Below are 16130 nucleotides of genomic sequence, written 5' to 3'. Positions count from 1 at the left end.
TGGTGTCGAAGTCCCCCGCCTCTGTTAAGGGATGGTTTTTCCACTTTGACATGAATGGCCTCTTTTACACCTCTTTCAAACCAGCGGTCTTCTTTGTCCAAAATTTGGACGTTGCTATTTTCAAAGGAGTGTCCCTTGTCTTTTAGGTGTAGAAAGACAGCAGAGTCCTGGCCTGTAGTGTTCACCCTCCTATGCTGAGCCATTCGCTTAGAGAGCAGTTGCTTTGTCTCACCAATGTAAAGGTCTGTGCACTCCTCGCTACACTGGGCTGCGTATACAACATTGCTTTGTTTTTCCTTTGGTGTTGGATCCTTTGGGTGTACAAGTTTTTGTCTCAGTGTGTTGCTAGGTTTGAAAAACACAGGGATGTGGTGTTTGTTGAAAATTCTCCTGAGTTTCTCCGACACTCCTGCTACATATGGGATAACTATATTGCGCCTTCTCTCTGCCTCAGGACGGTTATTCCTTTTGGTGTTCCTGTTGGGCTTAGTTGCTCTTGTTTTGACAAAGGCCCAGTCTGGGTAGCCACAAGCTTTCAGTGCTCCTCTGAGATGTTTACATTCCTTGTCCTTGGACTCTGTATCAGTTGTTACACTTTCCGCCCTGTGGTGCAGAGTTCTAATGACACCCAGTTTGTGTTCCAGCGGATGGTGGGAATCGAACAACAGATATTGATCCGTGTGAGTGGGTTTCCTGTATTCTTCTGTTTTCAAGATACCCCCCTCTTGAATGGATATCAAACAGTCCAAAAAAGCAAGTTTGTTTTCATGGACATCCTCCCTTGTGAACTTGATGTTGTTGTCCACTGAGTTAATGTGTTCTGAAAAGGCCGCCACTTCGTTGGATCTGATTTTAACCAACGTGTCATCTACATACCTGAACCAGTGACTTGGTGTAGTTCCATTGAATGTGAGTAGGGCCTTCCTTTCCACTTCTTCCATATACAAGTTTGCTACAATGGGAGAAACTGGTGAACCCATTGCACAGCCATGTTTTTGCCTGTAAAATTGGTCCTCTGTGAGTTTCAGATGTCACCTTTCTGAAGAGTTACATAGTGCTGGATTGTGATTGGATTAGTGGAAGAGTATATATGCTGAGGGCTTCCCATACCAGTCAGTTGTATTGGATTAGTGGAAGAGTATATATGCTGAGGACTTCCCATACCAGTCAGTTGAACTGAAGAAGCTGCTCGGATGAGTAGTGAAACGTCTTCAATGACTACTAATCAAGTCCAGTTGCTTCAAATTTATTTATACTAGATATACCATGACCTGGATAAATGAAAATCTTCATAGACAATCTAAATTGTAATTATCACATAGGCCCCATAGTGTAGGCAAACCCAATAGACTGAGTGCAACTGGACCCCATGATGGCAGTCAATCATCTTTGTAAAAAATCTATACCAGCAGGGGGCAGCGATGTATATGGGAGGGGTGGTGACATAACAGGTCAAATGGGGCGGAGCCAGATCCGCTAGAGGTTAACAACATAGGCTTTTGTGTGTGTTGGAGCAGAAAAGGGGCAGATTGGAGGCGGGCCAGGCAGAGTGCCAAATTATTATTATTTACAGGCAAGTACCATGGGTAAAATACCAGCCAGCAACATTGTAACATATAATGATGACTGAGGCATGCTGGAAGCTGTAGTCCAGCAACATCAAGGTTGTATTGTTAAAAATAAAGTTGATGGATTCATGGCCATGGAAAAGATGCCCAGTATCTTAACAGACTCCCACAAGCAGTTTGTCAAAATTTGGGAGCTACGGCTTATACATAGATACGGGGCAGACTAGCCTATTTCTTACTCTCACTGTAAAACTGATCACAAAATAAGGGCCACTAAGGGCAACAAAGGTTTAATATCCCCCGACTTTTCTCTAATGTAAATTAAAGGAGAACTAAAGTCTAAAATTGAAAATCATTAGAAATGCTGTATTTTGTATACTGAACATAGATATAAACATTATGAACTTACTGCACAAGCCCAGGGATTGAGAAGCCTAATTAAAGTAATGATTTATGCTTTCAAAGTTGCCCAGAGGGGGCTGCCATCTTGTTACTTTGTTAGACCATCTTTTTTAAGTTTAGGGCTTGCACATGCTCAGTTTGCTCTGGGCTGCTGTTGGGAGGCGGAGCTTAGGGAACGTAGTAAATTATCAAAACAGCACATCAGGTAATATCTGCCATAGAAGCTGATTAATAATAAGACTCATAATATGCAGACTGCACTGGTTCCTGTGTTGCCCTATAATATAATGTGAGTTTTAGAGTTTTTGCATTGTTTAATGAAACATTTCCCAGCTCTCCAGAGCCAGTGGCTGCATAAATATGCAAAATAATCCCCCAATGAGAATCCCAGCTGATGTGAGTAAATCCGGCTCCCTGTTCTCTGTTCCTGCAATTGGAGTTGGGAGCAATAAGCACAGTTTCCCAGCACTGAACAAGTCTGTCCCTTTATCCCCATGTCTAATTCCTGTGCCATATAATGACGGGAAAAATGCCATCATTATCTCTATATGTAAGATAATATCAAAATGGCTGATATAGTGCTGGGAACTTGCTCATTCTCATTGGTCACTTCTCTTGTGTATATAATTTTTCTTCAACCTCCATAGAGAACTAGGCAGAACCTACAAATGATCCCATTGGCACAGAGACACAGGTGCATCATGGGTACAGGTACATATAAACTAGTGCTGCCCTATTATACACATTGTATTACAAAATATCAATACAAACAAGCTTTAGCTCAGTATTTAGACATAACTTGTTTACAACAGACTCCCGAATATTCCCATATCCCCATCCCCCAAAATATCAGCTCAGAAGGTAATTGTGGCTTTTTCCAACCAAAACACATTCTGAATTCTATCCTTCTACAAACAACTTTCTCTAACACTTACATTACACTGACCAAAGCAAAGGCCAGCTGAGCAGACTGGGGGTTCCATACAGACTGGGGGTTCCATACAGACTGGGGGTTCCATACACAGCCTGTTTATAATAGTGAGAGCCCAAACTCTGACCTCAGTGTCAGTCACTTTGCATATGCAAATCAGCATGCCTGGGAAGGAACATAGTGTTTGTGCAGAGGGTCACAGTTTGGCCTCTCCCTGTGTGTAATGCGCAGAAAACCCAATGCAACTGGCTTCATAAACCATACCTCCCAACATTTTATTAAGAGAAAGAGGACCAAAAACATGTGATGTGGGGAGTGAGGTGAATTGTTTTTGTCCACGCCTGCTTTGTGACCACACCCCCACATGCCACACCCACTTTACATGCCTCAGATGTGCCAGTATAATCACTAAATAAAAAGAATAAAGGCCATATTAACTTCAAAGGTGCCAGTATGACTACATTAAATTGATAAAGGGCATATTAACCCCAGACATGCCAGTAAAGTTACTAAATGAAACTGATAAAGGGCATATCAACTTCAGACATGCCAACAGTTCTGTGCATTTGCCAAAGTTATAAACAGGGCCAATTCCAGTGGTACCTAAATCTATGTTATTTTCTTCTATTCTTTATCAGTTGAAAGCAAAACAATTTTAATGTACCACTAGAATTTATAGCCATATTAACAAGGCCTAAGGTTCCCAGACTTATAAGGGCCCCTTTTAAATGTCTGCTAGATTTTATGAACAGATCAGCGATACCTCTGTCTTTTCCTGCATGCTGTTCTCTGTCAGAGATTCCCAGGGGTGAGAGATATATGTTAAGGGGGCAAAGGGGAAACTGCCCAGCACACAAATAAACACAGCAGCCTCTTCTGCCTGATAAAAGACAGAGCGCACTCCCAGCCCCTGACCCACTGAGCAGGAGCAGGAGGGGGATGTGAGCCAATGCCAATAGTTGCCCCTTGCCTGTCACAAATGCTCCTCCCAGGACAATTAAACATCAAGGTAAACCTATGAGCTTGGGGTAGCAGGGGAGATTCAAGGGTTAAGGGGGCGGGCTTTATTCCCTGGAGCAGAGCAGTCACAGCAATCAATTAAATGGCAATGCTGAGAAGCGGGACATCTAACAAGGAATCCGGGACAGCGGGAAGTGCTATAAATATCAGGACTGTCCCGCTAAAAGTGGCACGGCTGGGAGGTATGATAGACACTTTGAGAGAAGTTATTTGTCTGTTGTGTCATTACAAGGTGGAAAGAAAAGTCACACAATCAGGATTTAGCCAAAGTCTCACCCCAAGCTCAATGTGCCAGAGCAGGACTGGAGTTTTATAGGGAGCAGCCAGACAGGACTGTGATTGGTTGGCTTGTATGCATGTTTAGTCGATCCCTAAGCTCAGGTCACTGACATCAGCCAAGAGCAGACTGAGCATGTGCAGTAGTTGGGCAAAAGATGGAGAGCTACTGTGGGCATCTTCAGGGGCATGGGGCTTTATTTCTATAGAGCTTTGGTGGCTTTGGGCTGGTACAGGGGCTCAAAACCCATAGCTAAACATTTCTAGCCATATTCTTTTTTTAGTTCTCCTTTAAAGGGCTGGGTCACCTTCAGGTTAACGTTTAGTATGCTATAGAATTGGAGAAGTTGTTACAATCTGTAACATCAGTGTTTTAGTCCCTCCTCCCCTGCCCGGATTTCAAATGATGCAGAAAGAGAAGAACAGTTTTGCAGCTGGGTTTCAGCATCTAAACATGGGATTTATTCCTACTTTGTGAAGGGACAGATTACAGGGATAGGGATATTAGGGGTTTCTGTGTTGTGTGCGGCTCTGTAACATATTGTGGTTAGGAAGCCGGAGTTCCCCTTGTCCAACCTGACTTCAATGAATAGGACGTACTTGTGCTGAAACTACTGTTTGTATTGTTTAATCCTAGAAATCAATGATTTTTATTATTTCTTGCACTACACAGAGAAACTGAAGCTCCTCCATGTTTGGTCCTTGTGGGGCACTGTAGATTCCCAGAGCACAGATAATCCCCCTGGCTAATGGGCTCCTGTGTAACTATACACTGGGAATATAATGATCCACCTCACAAGGCTCAGACATGAGGGGGGGGGTACTGTCCCTTTAATATCAGTCTAGAGATTTACGTTACAGAATTGGCTACTGATATTGTTCACTTATAAAGCATACCTCCCAACCATCCTGATTTGCGTGGGACAGTCCTGATTTAAACAGCTCAGGCCGCAGTTCTTTATTCCCTTATTTCCCTTTGACCTGCTGCACTGAATGCCAAAAAAGATACAAAGTTTCTCAAACTGAATTAAATAAGTAGCTTTTGGCAGAGCCCAGAATACTCACCCCCTGTACAGAGATCCAATTGTAATTAATAAGCTAAACAGGTCTCTTGGGGGAATTGAGACTCTTTATACCCCTGATGTTCTGCTATTATACCTCATTGCTGTGAGTATTTACCCTGCACATTTGCCTGTCTCGGATAGTAAATCAAGTTCCGGTTATTTGCAAAGAACCTCTGGTGCCCTATCCTTATTACTACTACCGGTGGCAGCGGAGGGTTGTAGTTATGCAACACCTCTCAAGTGCATTCTTCCCCTTTGCCAAAGCTCATCCTGTGTGTTAGAGTCACGTGTGCCCGTGTACCATGTAGCTGGACATTGCCTGATACAAGCCAAAATAGGGTTACACATACATATATTTTTTCCAATTTTAAAAGTTGACAAAAAATATATACTAATACCCCCGCCCCCCCCCCGAATGTAACAGTTTGTTGAAATAAATAAATGGATTTGTATATTTTATTCTCTTGTTTGGTTGCTTCTTTATACAGTGCTGCCGGAGATGGTTGCAGAGTTCCTGTGGGAAAGCAGCGGTGCAATGGGCTGGGTTCTATGATAATTCTATGATAATTCCATGATAATTCTATGATAATTCCATGATAATTCTATGATAATTCCATGATAATTCTATGATAATTCTATGATAATTCTATGATAATACTATGATAATTCCATGATAATTCTATGATAATACTATGATAATTCCATGATAATTCTATGATAATTCTATGATAATTCCATGATAATTCTATGATAATACTATGATAATTCCATGATAATTCCATGACAATTCCATGACAATTCCATGATAATTCCATGATAATTCTATGATAATACTATGATAATTCCATGATAATTCTATGATAATACTATGATAATTCCATGATAATTCTATGATAATACTATGATAATTCCATGATAATTCCATGATAATACTATGATAATTCCATGATAATTCCATGATAATTCTATGATAATTCTATGATAATACTATGATAATACTATGATAATACTATGATAATTCCATGATAATTCTATGATAATACTATGATAATTCCATGATAATTCTATGATAATACTATGATAATTCCATGATAATTCTATGATAATACTATGATAATTCCATGATAATTCCATGACAATTCCATGACAATTCCATGATAATTCCATGACAATTCCATGATAATTCCATGATAATTCTATGATAATTCCATGATAATTCTATGATAATACTATGATAATTCCATGATAATTCTATGATAATTCTATGATAATTCCATGATAATTCTATGATAATACTATGATAATTCCATGATAATTCTATGATAATTCTATGATAATTTTATGATAATTCCATGATAATTCCATGATAATTCTATGATAATACTATGATAATTCTATGATAATTCCATGATAATTCTATGATAATACTATGATAATTCTATGATAATTCTATGATAATTCCATGATAATACTATGATAATTCCATGAAAATTCTATGATAATACTATAATTCCATGACAATTCCATGATAATTCCATGACAATTCCATGATAATTCCATGATAATACTATGATAATTCTATGATAATTCCATGATAATTCTATGATAATTCCATGATAATTCTATGATAATTCCATGATAATTCTATGATAATACTATGATAATTCTATGATAATACTATGATAATTCCATGATAATTCTATGATAATTCCATGATAATTCCATGATAATTCTATGATAATTCCATGATAATTCCATGATAATTCTATGATAATTCCATGATAATTCTATGATAATTCCATGATAATTCTATGATAATTCCATGATAATTCTATGATAATACTATGATAATTCTATGATAATTCTATGATATTTCCATGATAATTCCATGATAATTCTATGATAATTCTATGATAATTCCATGATAATTCTATGATAATTCCATGATAATTCTATGATAATTCCATGATAATTCTATGATAATTCCATGATAATTCTATGATAATTCTATGATAATTCCATGATAATTCTATGATAATACTATGATAATTCTATGATAATTCTATGATATTTCCATGATAATTCCATGATAATTCTATGATATTTCCATGATAATTCCATGATAATTCTATGATAATTCTATGATAATTCTATGATAATTCCATGATAATTCCATGATAATTCTATGATAATTCCATGATAATTCTATGATAATTCCATGATAATTCTATGATAATTGATTCAGTAATGCTGATGGGTGGGGGGTACAGATTATCCCTCTATCCAATTGGGTCTAAAATTCCCAGCACAAAGCAATTGGCCGCTAGCAGAGCAAATATGCTGGGAAACCCCGCGCTCCCATTGGCGGTTCCAGGCTCTGGGTCGGTGCAGGTAGCAACACTCTCTGTAGAGGAACCTTCAGAAATCTCTTTCCAGTTGCCCAATGAGCAGACACTCTCGCTGCTACACCCTCGGTAGGTATATATATATTGTTGTGTCCAGGGGCCTGTCGGTTAAACAGAGGGAATTGAGATCAGGTAACAGCGTATAATTGTTATATATATAACGTATATACCCAGAGCTTATAACAAGATTATTGCACCGTATTGAGATATTCCTTTGTAAGAATAATAATAATATATTTGGTACCAGGTTCTGGTTTGCATTGGAGGTAATTACAGAGCCCTAGAGAGAGACTTGGGTTCATTGCAGGCCATGAATAATGCACAGGGAATGGGGATGTGCAATAGACACCCATGTCCTGCCCCTGTGCCGCCCCCCCCTCGGAGGCAGTGTTGGAAACAGTCGGATAAAACTTTCCTATAGGGGAGGGTAATGAGTTGAGTTAAGAAGCAAAGGCAACTTGGGCAGCAAATGGTAAATGAGCCCTATAATAAAGTCTATTAAGTTGTTTTGTTGGCCTCGCCGTGGTGTTATGCTCCCCTTGCAGCTATACATGCCTGTCTGGGGTATCAAACATGGAGCTCTTTTTATTATAGTACTGGAACCAACAAAGAAATTGCCAGTGCTTAGTATAACCCATGATGCAGTGCTCACCCATATGCCAGTGCCAGTGCCAACCTCTGGAGCTTTCATTGGCACACAAAGATAAAGAAAATAATTGCCAGTGAAGTTTTAGCCTCTATAAATAATTGTTACAAATGGAGTATTACCTCTGTATATCGTCGTTTGCTTAATACATTTGCTCTCCGCCCCCACGCACGCGATGCTCCCGTTGGGCATACAGTCATGGCTGCCACTTGTACATGTCGGGCACGTCAATCCGTTTGTTTGGCTGTCAGTCCCTTTACATGAATAAGTAAGAAATACTGGATATACTGCTGTATCATGTCTATAGTTCTACATACTGTAATGCTGGCTGTATATTATTTTAAAGGTTGCGCCAGATTATCATGTCCCTTTGTTGCTTCAAGGCACTGAGTACTGGGCGAAGATCTAATAATTGTCTCCCCCACCCTACAAACCTTACATTTGAGCCTATTTGCACTTAAAGACTCAGAGCTGAAGCTGAAATTTACATGGATGGTGTGAGAAAGACACAGGTATTAGCCCCCAATACCCTTACATACAGCCCAGCCCCCAATACCCTTACATACAGCCCAGCACCCAATACCCTTACATACAGCCCAGCACCCAATACCCTTACATACAGCCCAACACCCAATACCCTTACATACAGCCCAGCACCCAATACCCTTACATACCACCAAGCACCCATACCCTTACATACAGCCCAGCACCCAATACCCTTACATACAGCCCAGCACCCAATACCCTTACATACAGCCCAGCACCCAATACCCTTACATACAGCCCAGCACCCAGCACAGCACCCAATACCCTTACATACAGCCCAGCACCCAATACCCTTACATACAGCCCAACACCCAATACCCTTACATACAGCCCAGCACCCAATACCCTTACATACAGCACCCAATACCCTTACATACAGCCCAGCACCCAATACCCTTACATACAGCCCAGCACCCAATACCCTTACATACAGCACCCAATACCCTTACATACAGCCCAGCACCCAATACCCTTACATACAGCCCAGCACCCAATACCCTTACATACAGCTCAGCACCCAATACCCTTACATACAGCCCAGAACCCAATACCCTTACATACAGCACCCAATACCCTTACATACAGCCCAGCACCCAATACCCTTACATACAGCCCAGCACCCAATACCCTTACATACAGCACCCAATACCCTTACATACAGCCCAGCACCCAATACCCTTACATACAGCCCAGAACCCAATACCCTTACATACAGCCCAGCACCCAATACCCTTACATACAGCCCAGCACCCAGTACCCTTACATACAGCCCAGCACCCAATACCCTTACATACAGCCCAGCGCCCAATACCCTTACATACAGCCCAGCACCCAATACCCTTACATACAGCCCAGCACCCAATACCCTTACATACAGCCCAGCACCCAATACCCTTACATACAGCCCAGCACCCAATACCCTTACATACAGCCCAGCACCCAATACCCTTACATACAGCCCAGCACCTAATACCCTTACATACAGCTCAGCACCCAGTTCCCTTACATACAGCTCAGCACCCAGTACCCTTACATACAACCCAGCACCCAGTTCCCTTACATAGAGCCCAGCACCCAATACCATTACATACAGCCCAGCACCCAGTACCCTTACATACAGCCCAGCACCCAATACCCTTACATACAGCTCAGCACCCAGCACCTTTAGTGCAGGGGTGGAAGTATTATCTGTGCTGTGACTTCCAAACAAGCATTTCTTTATACAAAAAAACAGTTACCTTGTACTCGTATTTTTTAGGTTATGGAAAAACCCAAAGTCCCAAAGCGGAAGAGACATTGGGCCGGGGGGCCACACAGGGACAGGGGCTCAATAGACCTTATACCTGTACTGGAAAGTTTTTTATTGGACTTTTGTTCCATCTCCAACTACACTGTTTAATTCCCTTGCCTCCCTCTGTAATCTGCCTCTGTCTCCCCATTACTTGCCCCCTGTGCATGGCTAACATGGGATATTCACCATCTAATGAAGCAATTGGTTCAGTTACAATGTAATAGAATGTGGCTCAGAGATACGCACACGTGGGCTGAGGGGGGGTACAGAGATCCGTGTCGCAGCAGCTAAGGAACTGCCTGCCTCTGTGGTTGGTGTAGCTAAAATACGCATTTACTCCGCACTTCATTGGCTCCAAGCAGTATCTGATAATCTCGTTACATTTCTTTCCATCTGTAAAAAGCAAATGCAAAAAACCTTCTTATTAAAGGACAAGAACAAGTGGGAGTCCAAAGAAGATTTTTGGGCAGTGAAGGGGCAAAGTCAGGGCATTATACAACCCATAACAACCAATCAGTGATTGGCTTTTTCCTCACCGTGAGAACCCCCTAACCAACATCCCCCGGTAGGGCATTCCCCAACCCCCTCACTGCCCTCACCGTGAGGAACCCCCTACCCAACATCCCCCGGCAGGGCATTCCCCAACCCCCTCACTGCCCTCACCGTGAGGAACCCCCTACCCAACATCCCCCGGCAGGGCATTCCCCAACCCCCTCACTGCCCTCACCGTGAGGAACCCCCTACCCAACATCCCCCGGCAGGGCATTCCCCAACCCCCTCACTGCCCTCACCGTGAGGAACCCCCCTACCCAACATCCCCCGGCAGGGCATTCCCCAACCCCCTCACTGCCCTCACCGTGAGGAACCCCCTACCCAACATCCCCCGGCAGGGCATTCCCCAACCCCCTCACTGCCCTCACCGTGAGGAACCCCCTACCCAACATCCCCCAGCAGGGCATTCCCCAACCCCCTCACTGCCCTCACCGTGAGGAACCCCCTACCCAACATCCCCCGGCAGGGCATTCCCCAACCCCCTCACTGCCCTCACCGTGAGGAACCCCCTACCCAACATCCCCCGGCAGGGCATTCCCCAACCCCCTCACTGCCCTCACTGTGAGGAACCCACTACCCAACATCCCCCGGCAGGGCATTCCCCAACCCCCTCACTGCCCTCACCCTGAGGAACCCCCTACCCAACATCCCCCGGCAGGGCATTCCCCAACCCCCTCACTGCCCTCACCCTGAGGAACCCCCTACCCAACATCCCCCGGCAGGGCATTCCCCAACCACCTCACTGCCCTCACCCTGAGGAACCCCCTACCCAACATCCCCCGGCAGGGCATTCCCCAACCCCCTCACTGCCCTCACCCTGAGGAACCCCCTACCCAACATCCCCCGGCAGGGCATTCCCCAACCACCTCACTGCCCTCACCCTGAGGAACCCCCTACCCAACATCCCCCGGCAGGGCATTCCCCAACCCCCTCACTGCCCTCACCGTGAGGAACCCCCTACCCAACATCCCCGGCAGGGCATTCCCCAACCCCCTCACTGCCCTCACCCTGAGGAACCCCCTACCCAACATCCCCCAGCAGGGCATTCCCCAATCTCACTGCCCTCACCGTGAGGAACCCCCTACCCAACATCCCCCGGCAGGGCATTCCCCAACCCCCTCACTGCCCTCACCGTGAGGAACCCCCTACCCAACATCCCCCAGCAGGGCATTCCCCAACCTCCTCACTGCCCTCACCGTGAGGAACCCCCTACCCAACATCCCCCGGCAGGGCATTCCCCAACCCCCTCACTGCCCTCACCGTGAGGAACCCCCTACCCATCATCCCCCAGCAGGGCATTCCCCAACCTCCTCACTGCCCTCACCGTGAGGAACCCCCTACCCAACATCCCCCGGCAGGGCATTCCCCAACCCCCTCACTGCCCTCACCATGAGGAACCCCCTACCCATCATCCCCCAGCAGGGCATTCCCCAACCCCCTCACTGTCCTCACCCTGAGGAACCCCCTACCCATCATCCCCCAGCAGGGCATTCCCCAACCCCCTCACTGCCCTCACCCTGAGGAACCCCCTACCCATCATCCCCCAGCAGGGCATTCCCCAACCCCGTCACTGTCCTCACCGTGAGGAACCCCCTACCCAACATCCCCCGGCAGGGCATTCCCCAACCTCACTGCCCTCACCGTGAGGAACCCCCTACCCAACATCCCCCGGCAGGGCATTCCCCAACCCCCTCACTGCCCTCACCGTGAGTAACCCCCTACCCAACATCCCCCGGCAGGGCATTCCCCAACCCCCTCACTGCCCTCACCGTGAGGAACCCCCTACCCAACATCCCCCGGCAGGGCATTCCCCAACCCCCTCACTGCCCTCACCGTGAGTAACCCCCTACCCAACATCCCCAGGCAGGGCATTCCCCAACCCCCTCACTGCCCTCACCGTGAGGAACCCCCTACCCAACATCCCCCGGCAGGGCATTCCCCAACCCCCTCACTGCCCTCACCGTGAGTAACCCCCTACCCAACATCCCCCGGCAGGGCATTCCCCAACCCCCTCACTGCCCTCACCGTGAGGAACCCCCTACCCAACATCCCCCGGCAGGGCATTCCCCAACCCCCTCACTGCCCTCACTGTGAGGAAACCCCTATGCTGCTTCAACTGAAAGTTGTTCTAATCTAATGACCGCCAATGATCCAGTACTGGGAAGTCATCTACACACTAAATGGTAACATGAAATAGGGTCTCCTGGAAAGTATCATTATCAGCCCAATGACAAGGGCTCAGGTCTCAAATGGTTCTGAAACAGGCCCTGGCATCTCAAGTACACAGAGGCCCAAACAACCACCCACCTCCCATCCCAATAAATAGTGACTGTCTATGTGTTTGAACATTTTAAGGGCACGTACATCTGGGGATGAACAAAAGCCCCCCAACATATCCTATAGAAGGAATAGAAAGCTGTGGAGGTCTCCTGTGGGGAATAGTAGGGAACCATTTTATCACCCCTTGATAATACGTTTATTGAATGAAAGGGTCACTGTTGAGCCATGCAGATGTTGGTCCCTCAGTTTCGTACCTATACGGGTCATTTCTTTATAAGATGAAGCGCAAACCTGCCCAGCGGCACAGGGAACCCTGTCACCCTCACAGGTCCAATAGCCATCCGCGCTACAGACTGTGCAGGAAACGGAATCAGCTGCAAAACAGAATAGATTCATTCATTAACTGCCCCCCAAGCATCATAGAGCCACTATATGTATATGTAATTAATAAAGTGCCCCCTGTTGTAACATATAGGGATATTATAAGCCCCCGAGGGGTTCCTTATAATATATAGTGAATAAAGTGCCCCTATTGTAACATATAGGGATATTATAAGCCCCCGAAGAGTTCCTTATAATATATAGTGAATAAAGTGCCCCCTACTGTAACATATAGGGATATTATAAGCCCCCGAGGAGTTCCTTATAATATATAGTGAATAAAGTACCCCCTATTGTAACATATAGGGATATTATAAGCCCCAGAGGAGTTCCTTATAATATATAGTGAATAAAGTGCCCCCTATTGTAACATATAGGGATATTATAAGCCCCCGAAGAGTTCCTTATAATATATAGTGAATAAAGTGCCCCCTATTGTAACATATAGGGATATTATAAGCCCCCGAGGAGTTCCTTATAATATATAGTGAATAAAGTACCCCCTATTGTAACATATAGGGATATTATAAGCCCCCGAGGAGTTCCTTATAATATATAGTGAATAAAGTGCCCCCTATTGTAACATATTGGGATATTATAAGCCCCCGAGGAGTTCCTTATAATATATAGTGAATAAAGTGCCCCCTATTGTAACATATAGGGATATTATAAGCCCCCGAGGAGTTCCTTATAATATATAGTGAATAAAGTGCCCCCTATTGTAACATATAGGGATATTATAAGCCCCCGAGGAGTTCATTATAATATATAGTGAATAAAGTACCCCCTATTGTAACATATAGGGATATTATAAGCCCCCGAGGAGTTCCTTATAATATATAGTGAATAAAGTGCCCCCTATTGTAACATACAGTATAGGGATATTATAAGCCCCCGAGGAGTTCTTTATAATATATATTGAATAAAGTACCCCCTATTGTAACATATAGGGATATTATAAGCCCCGAGGAGTTCCTTATAATATATAGTGAATAAAGTGCCCCCTATTGTAACATATAGGGATATTATAAGCCCCGAGGAGTTCCTTATAATATATAGTGAATAAAGTGCCCCCTATTGTAACATATAGGGATATTATAAGCCCCGAGGAGTTCCTTATAATATATAGTGAATAAAGTGCCCCCTATTGTAACATATAGGGATATTATAAGCCCCGAGGAGTTCCTTATAATATATAGTGAATAAAGTACCCCCTATTGTAACATATAGGGATATTATAAGCCCCCGAGGGGTTCCTTATAATATATAGTGAATAAAGTACCCCCTATTGTAACATATAGGGATATTATAAGCCCCCGAGGAGTTCCTTATAATATATAGTGAATAAAGTACCCCCTATTGTAACATATAGGGATATTATAAGCCCCCGAGGAGTTCCTTATAATATATAGTGAATAAAGTGCCCCCTATTGTAACATATAGGGATATTATAAGCCCCCGAGGAGTTCCTTATAATATATAGTGAATAAAGTACCCCCTATTGTAACATATAGGGATATTATAAGCCCCCGAGGAGTTCCTTATAATATATAGTGAATAAAGTACCCCCTATTGTAACATATAGGGATATTATAAGTCCCCAAGGAGTTCCTTATAATATATAGTGAATAAAGTGTCCCCTATTGTAACATATAGGGATATTATAAGTCCCCAAGGAGTTCCATGACCATATAAAAGGACAAAGCCAAAGGCGTTTATACAGGCCATGGAACTCTAAGGTGACTTCCAATATCCTCATATTTTACAACAGGGGGTACAAGAGCCACAAATACCCGGTAAATTACATCCTTATAAACAGAGCCTTATTAATTTTGTGCTACTAGGCGCCAGTAATAGGCTATCCCCCATATGTAATAAAAGGCACTCAGTTTGCCCAGGAGCAGTAACCCATAGCAACCAATCAGATGTTGGTTTTTAAACAGGTGAATGCTACATGTTGATTGGTTGCTATGGGTTACTGCTCCTGGGCAAACTGAGTGCCTTTTATTACATATGGTAGTAATGTAGGCTATGGGCAGTGGGATTTCCTCCCAGCCTGGTGTTATCCAACTGAGCCCTGATTTATTATGGAGAACACTTCATTACATTGATAGATTATAGAATTATTATTAACGGGTATTTATAAAGCAATACAATAAGTGGAAATCACATTGTTGTGTCCCTACCTTCTGGCAGAAGCGCTGCGAGGGCCCACAGGAGGCCGACAGGATATCTCATTGTGAGCAGGTTCCATCCATAGGAGATACTAATATGCCGAGGGAAGGGCAGAGACACTAAAATGGATAATATAATTATAGATGTTTCCATCCAAGATTGTTATTATGGGGAGAGGTGTGTCTTGTTCTATACTGGGCTCAGTACAGGGGAATCCCTATGTGCCATAGTTTTATGGTATCTCTCTGTACAGGCTATGGGCAAACTTAGGAGGCTGTTCCTGCTGAATTGTGCTTAGTACAGGGGAATCCCTATGCTCCATAGTTTTATGGTATCTCTCTGTACAGGCTATGGGCAAACTTAGGGGGCTGTTCCTGCTGAATTGTGCTTAGTACAGGGGAATCCCTATGCTGCCATAGTTTTATGGTATCTCTCTGTACAGGCTATGAGCAAACTTAGGGGGCTGTTCCTGCTGAACTGTGCTTAGTACAGGGAAATCCCTATGTGCCATAGTTTTATGGTATCACTCCGTACAGGCTATGGGCAAACTTAGGGGGCTGTTCCTGCTGAATTGTGCTTCGTACAGGGGAATC

The 16130-nt window shown here is 44.0% G+C and overlaps 1 protein-coding gene across 1 annotated transcript; it reads right to left on the bottom strand.

Moving 5' to 3' along the window:
* Window positions 1-7430: 7430 nt before the first annotated feature.
* Window positions 7431-13351, bottom strand: LOC116412430 (phospholipase A2 inhibitor and Ly6/PLAUR domain-containing protein-like). The gene is made up of 4 exons (XM_031906646.1): window positions 13236-13351; window positions 10396-10542; window positions 8435-8566; window positions 7431-7767 (listed from the first exon to the last, which is right to left on the bottom strand). The coding sequence occupies exons 1-4, from the start codon at window positions 13246-13248 to the stop codon at window positions 7541-7543; spliced, it is 519 nt and encodes a 172-aa protein (XP_031762506.1). The 5' UTR covers window positions 13249-13351; the 3' UTR covers window positions 7431-7540.
* Window positions 13352-16130: the final 2779 nt, after the last annotated feature.

The sequence above is a fragment of the Xenopus tropicalis genome, chromosome 7 (assembly GCF_000004195.4).
Source record: "Xenopus tropicalis strain Nigerian chromosome 7, UCB_Xtro_10.0, whole genome shotgun sequence".
Lineage (NCBI taxonomy): Eukaryota > Metazoa > Chordata > Amphibia > Anura > Pipidae > Xenopus > Xenopus tropicalis.
The sequence above is the reverse complement of the archived record's forward strand: the minus strand, read 5'-3'. Positions and strand labels throughout refer to the sequence as shown.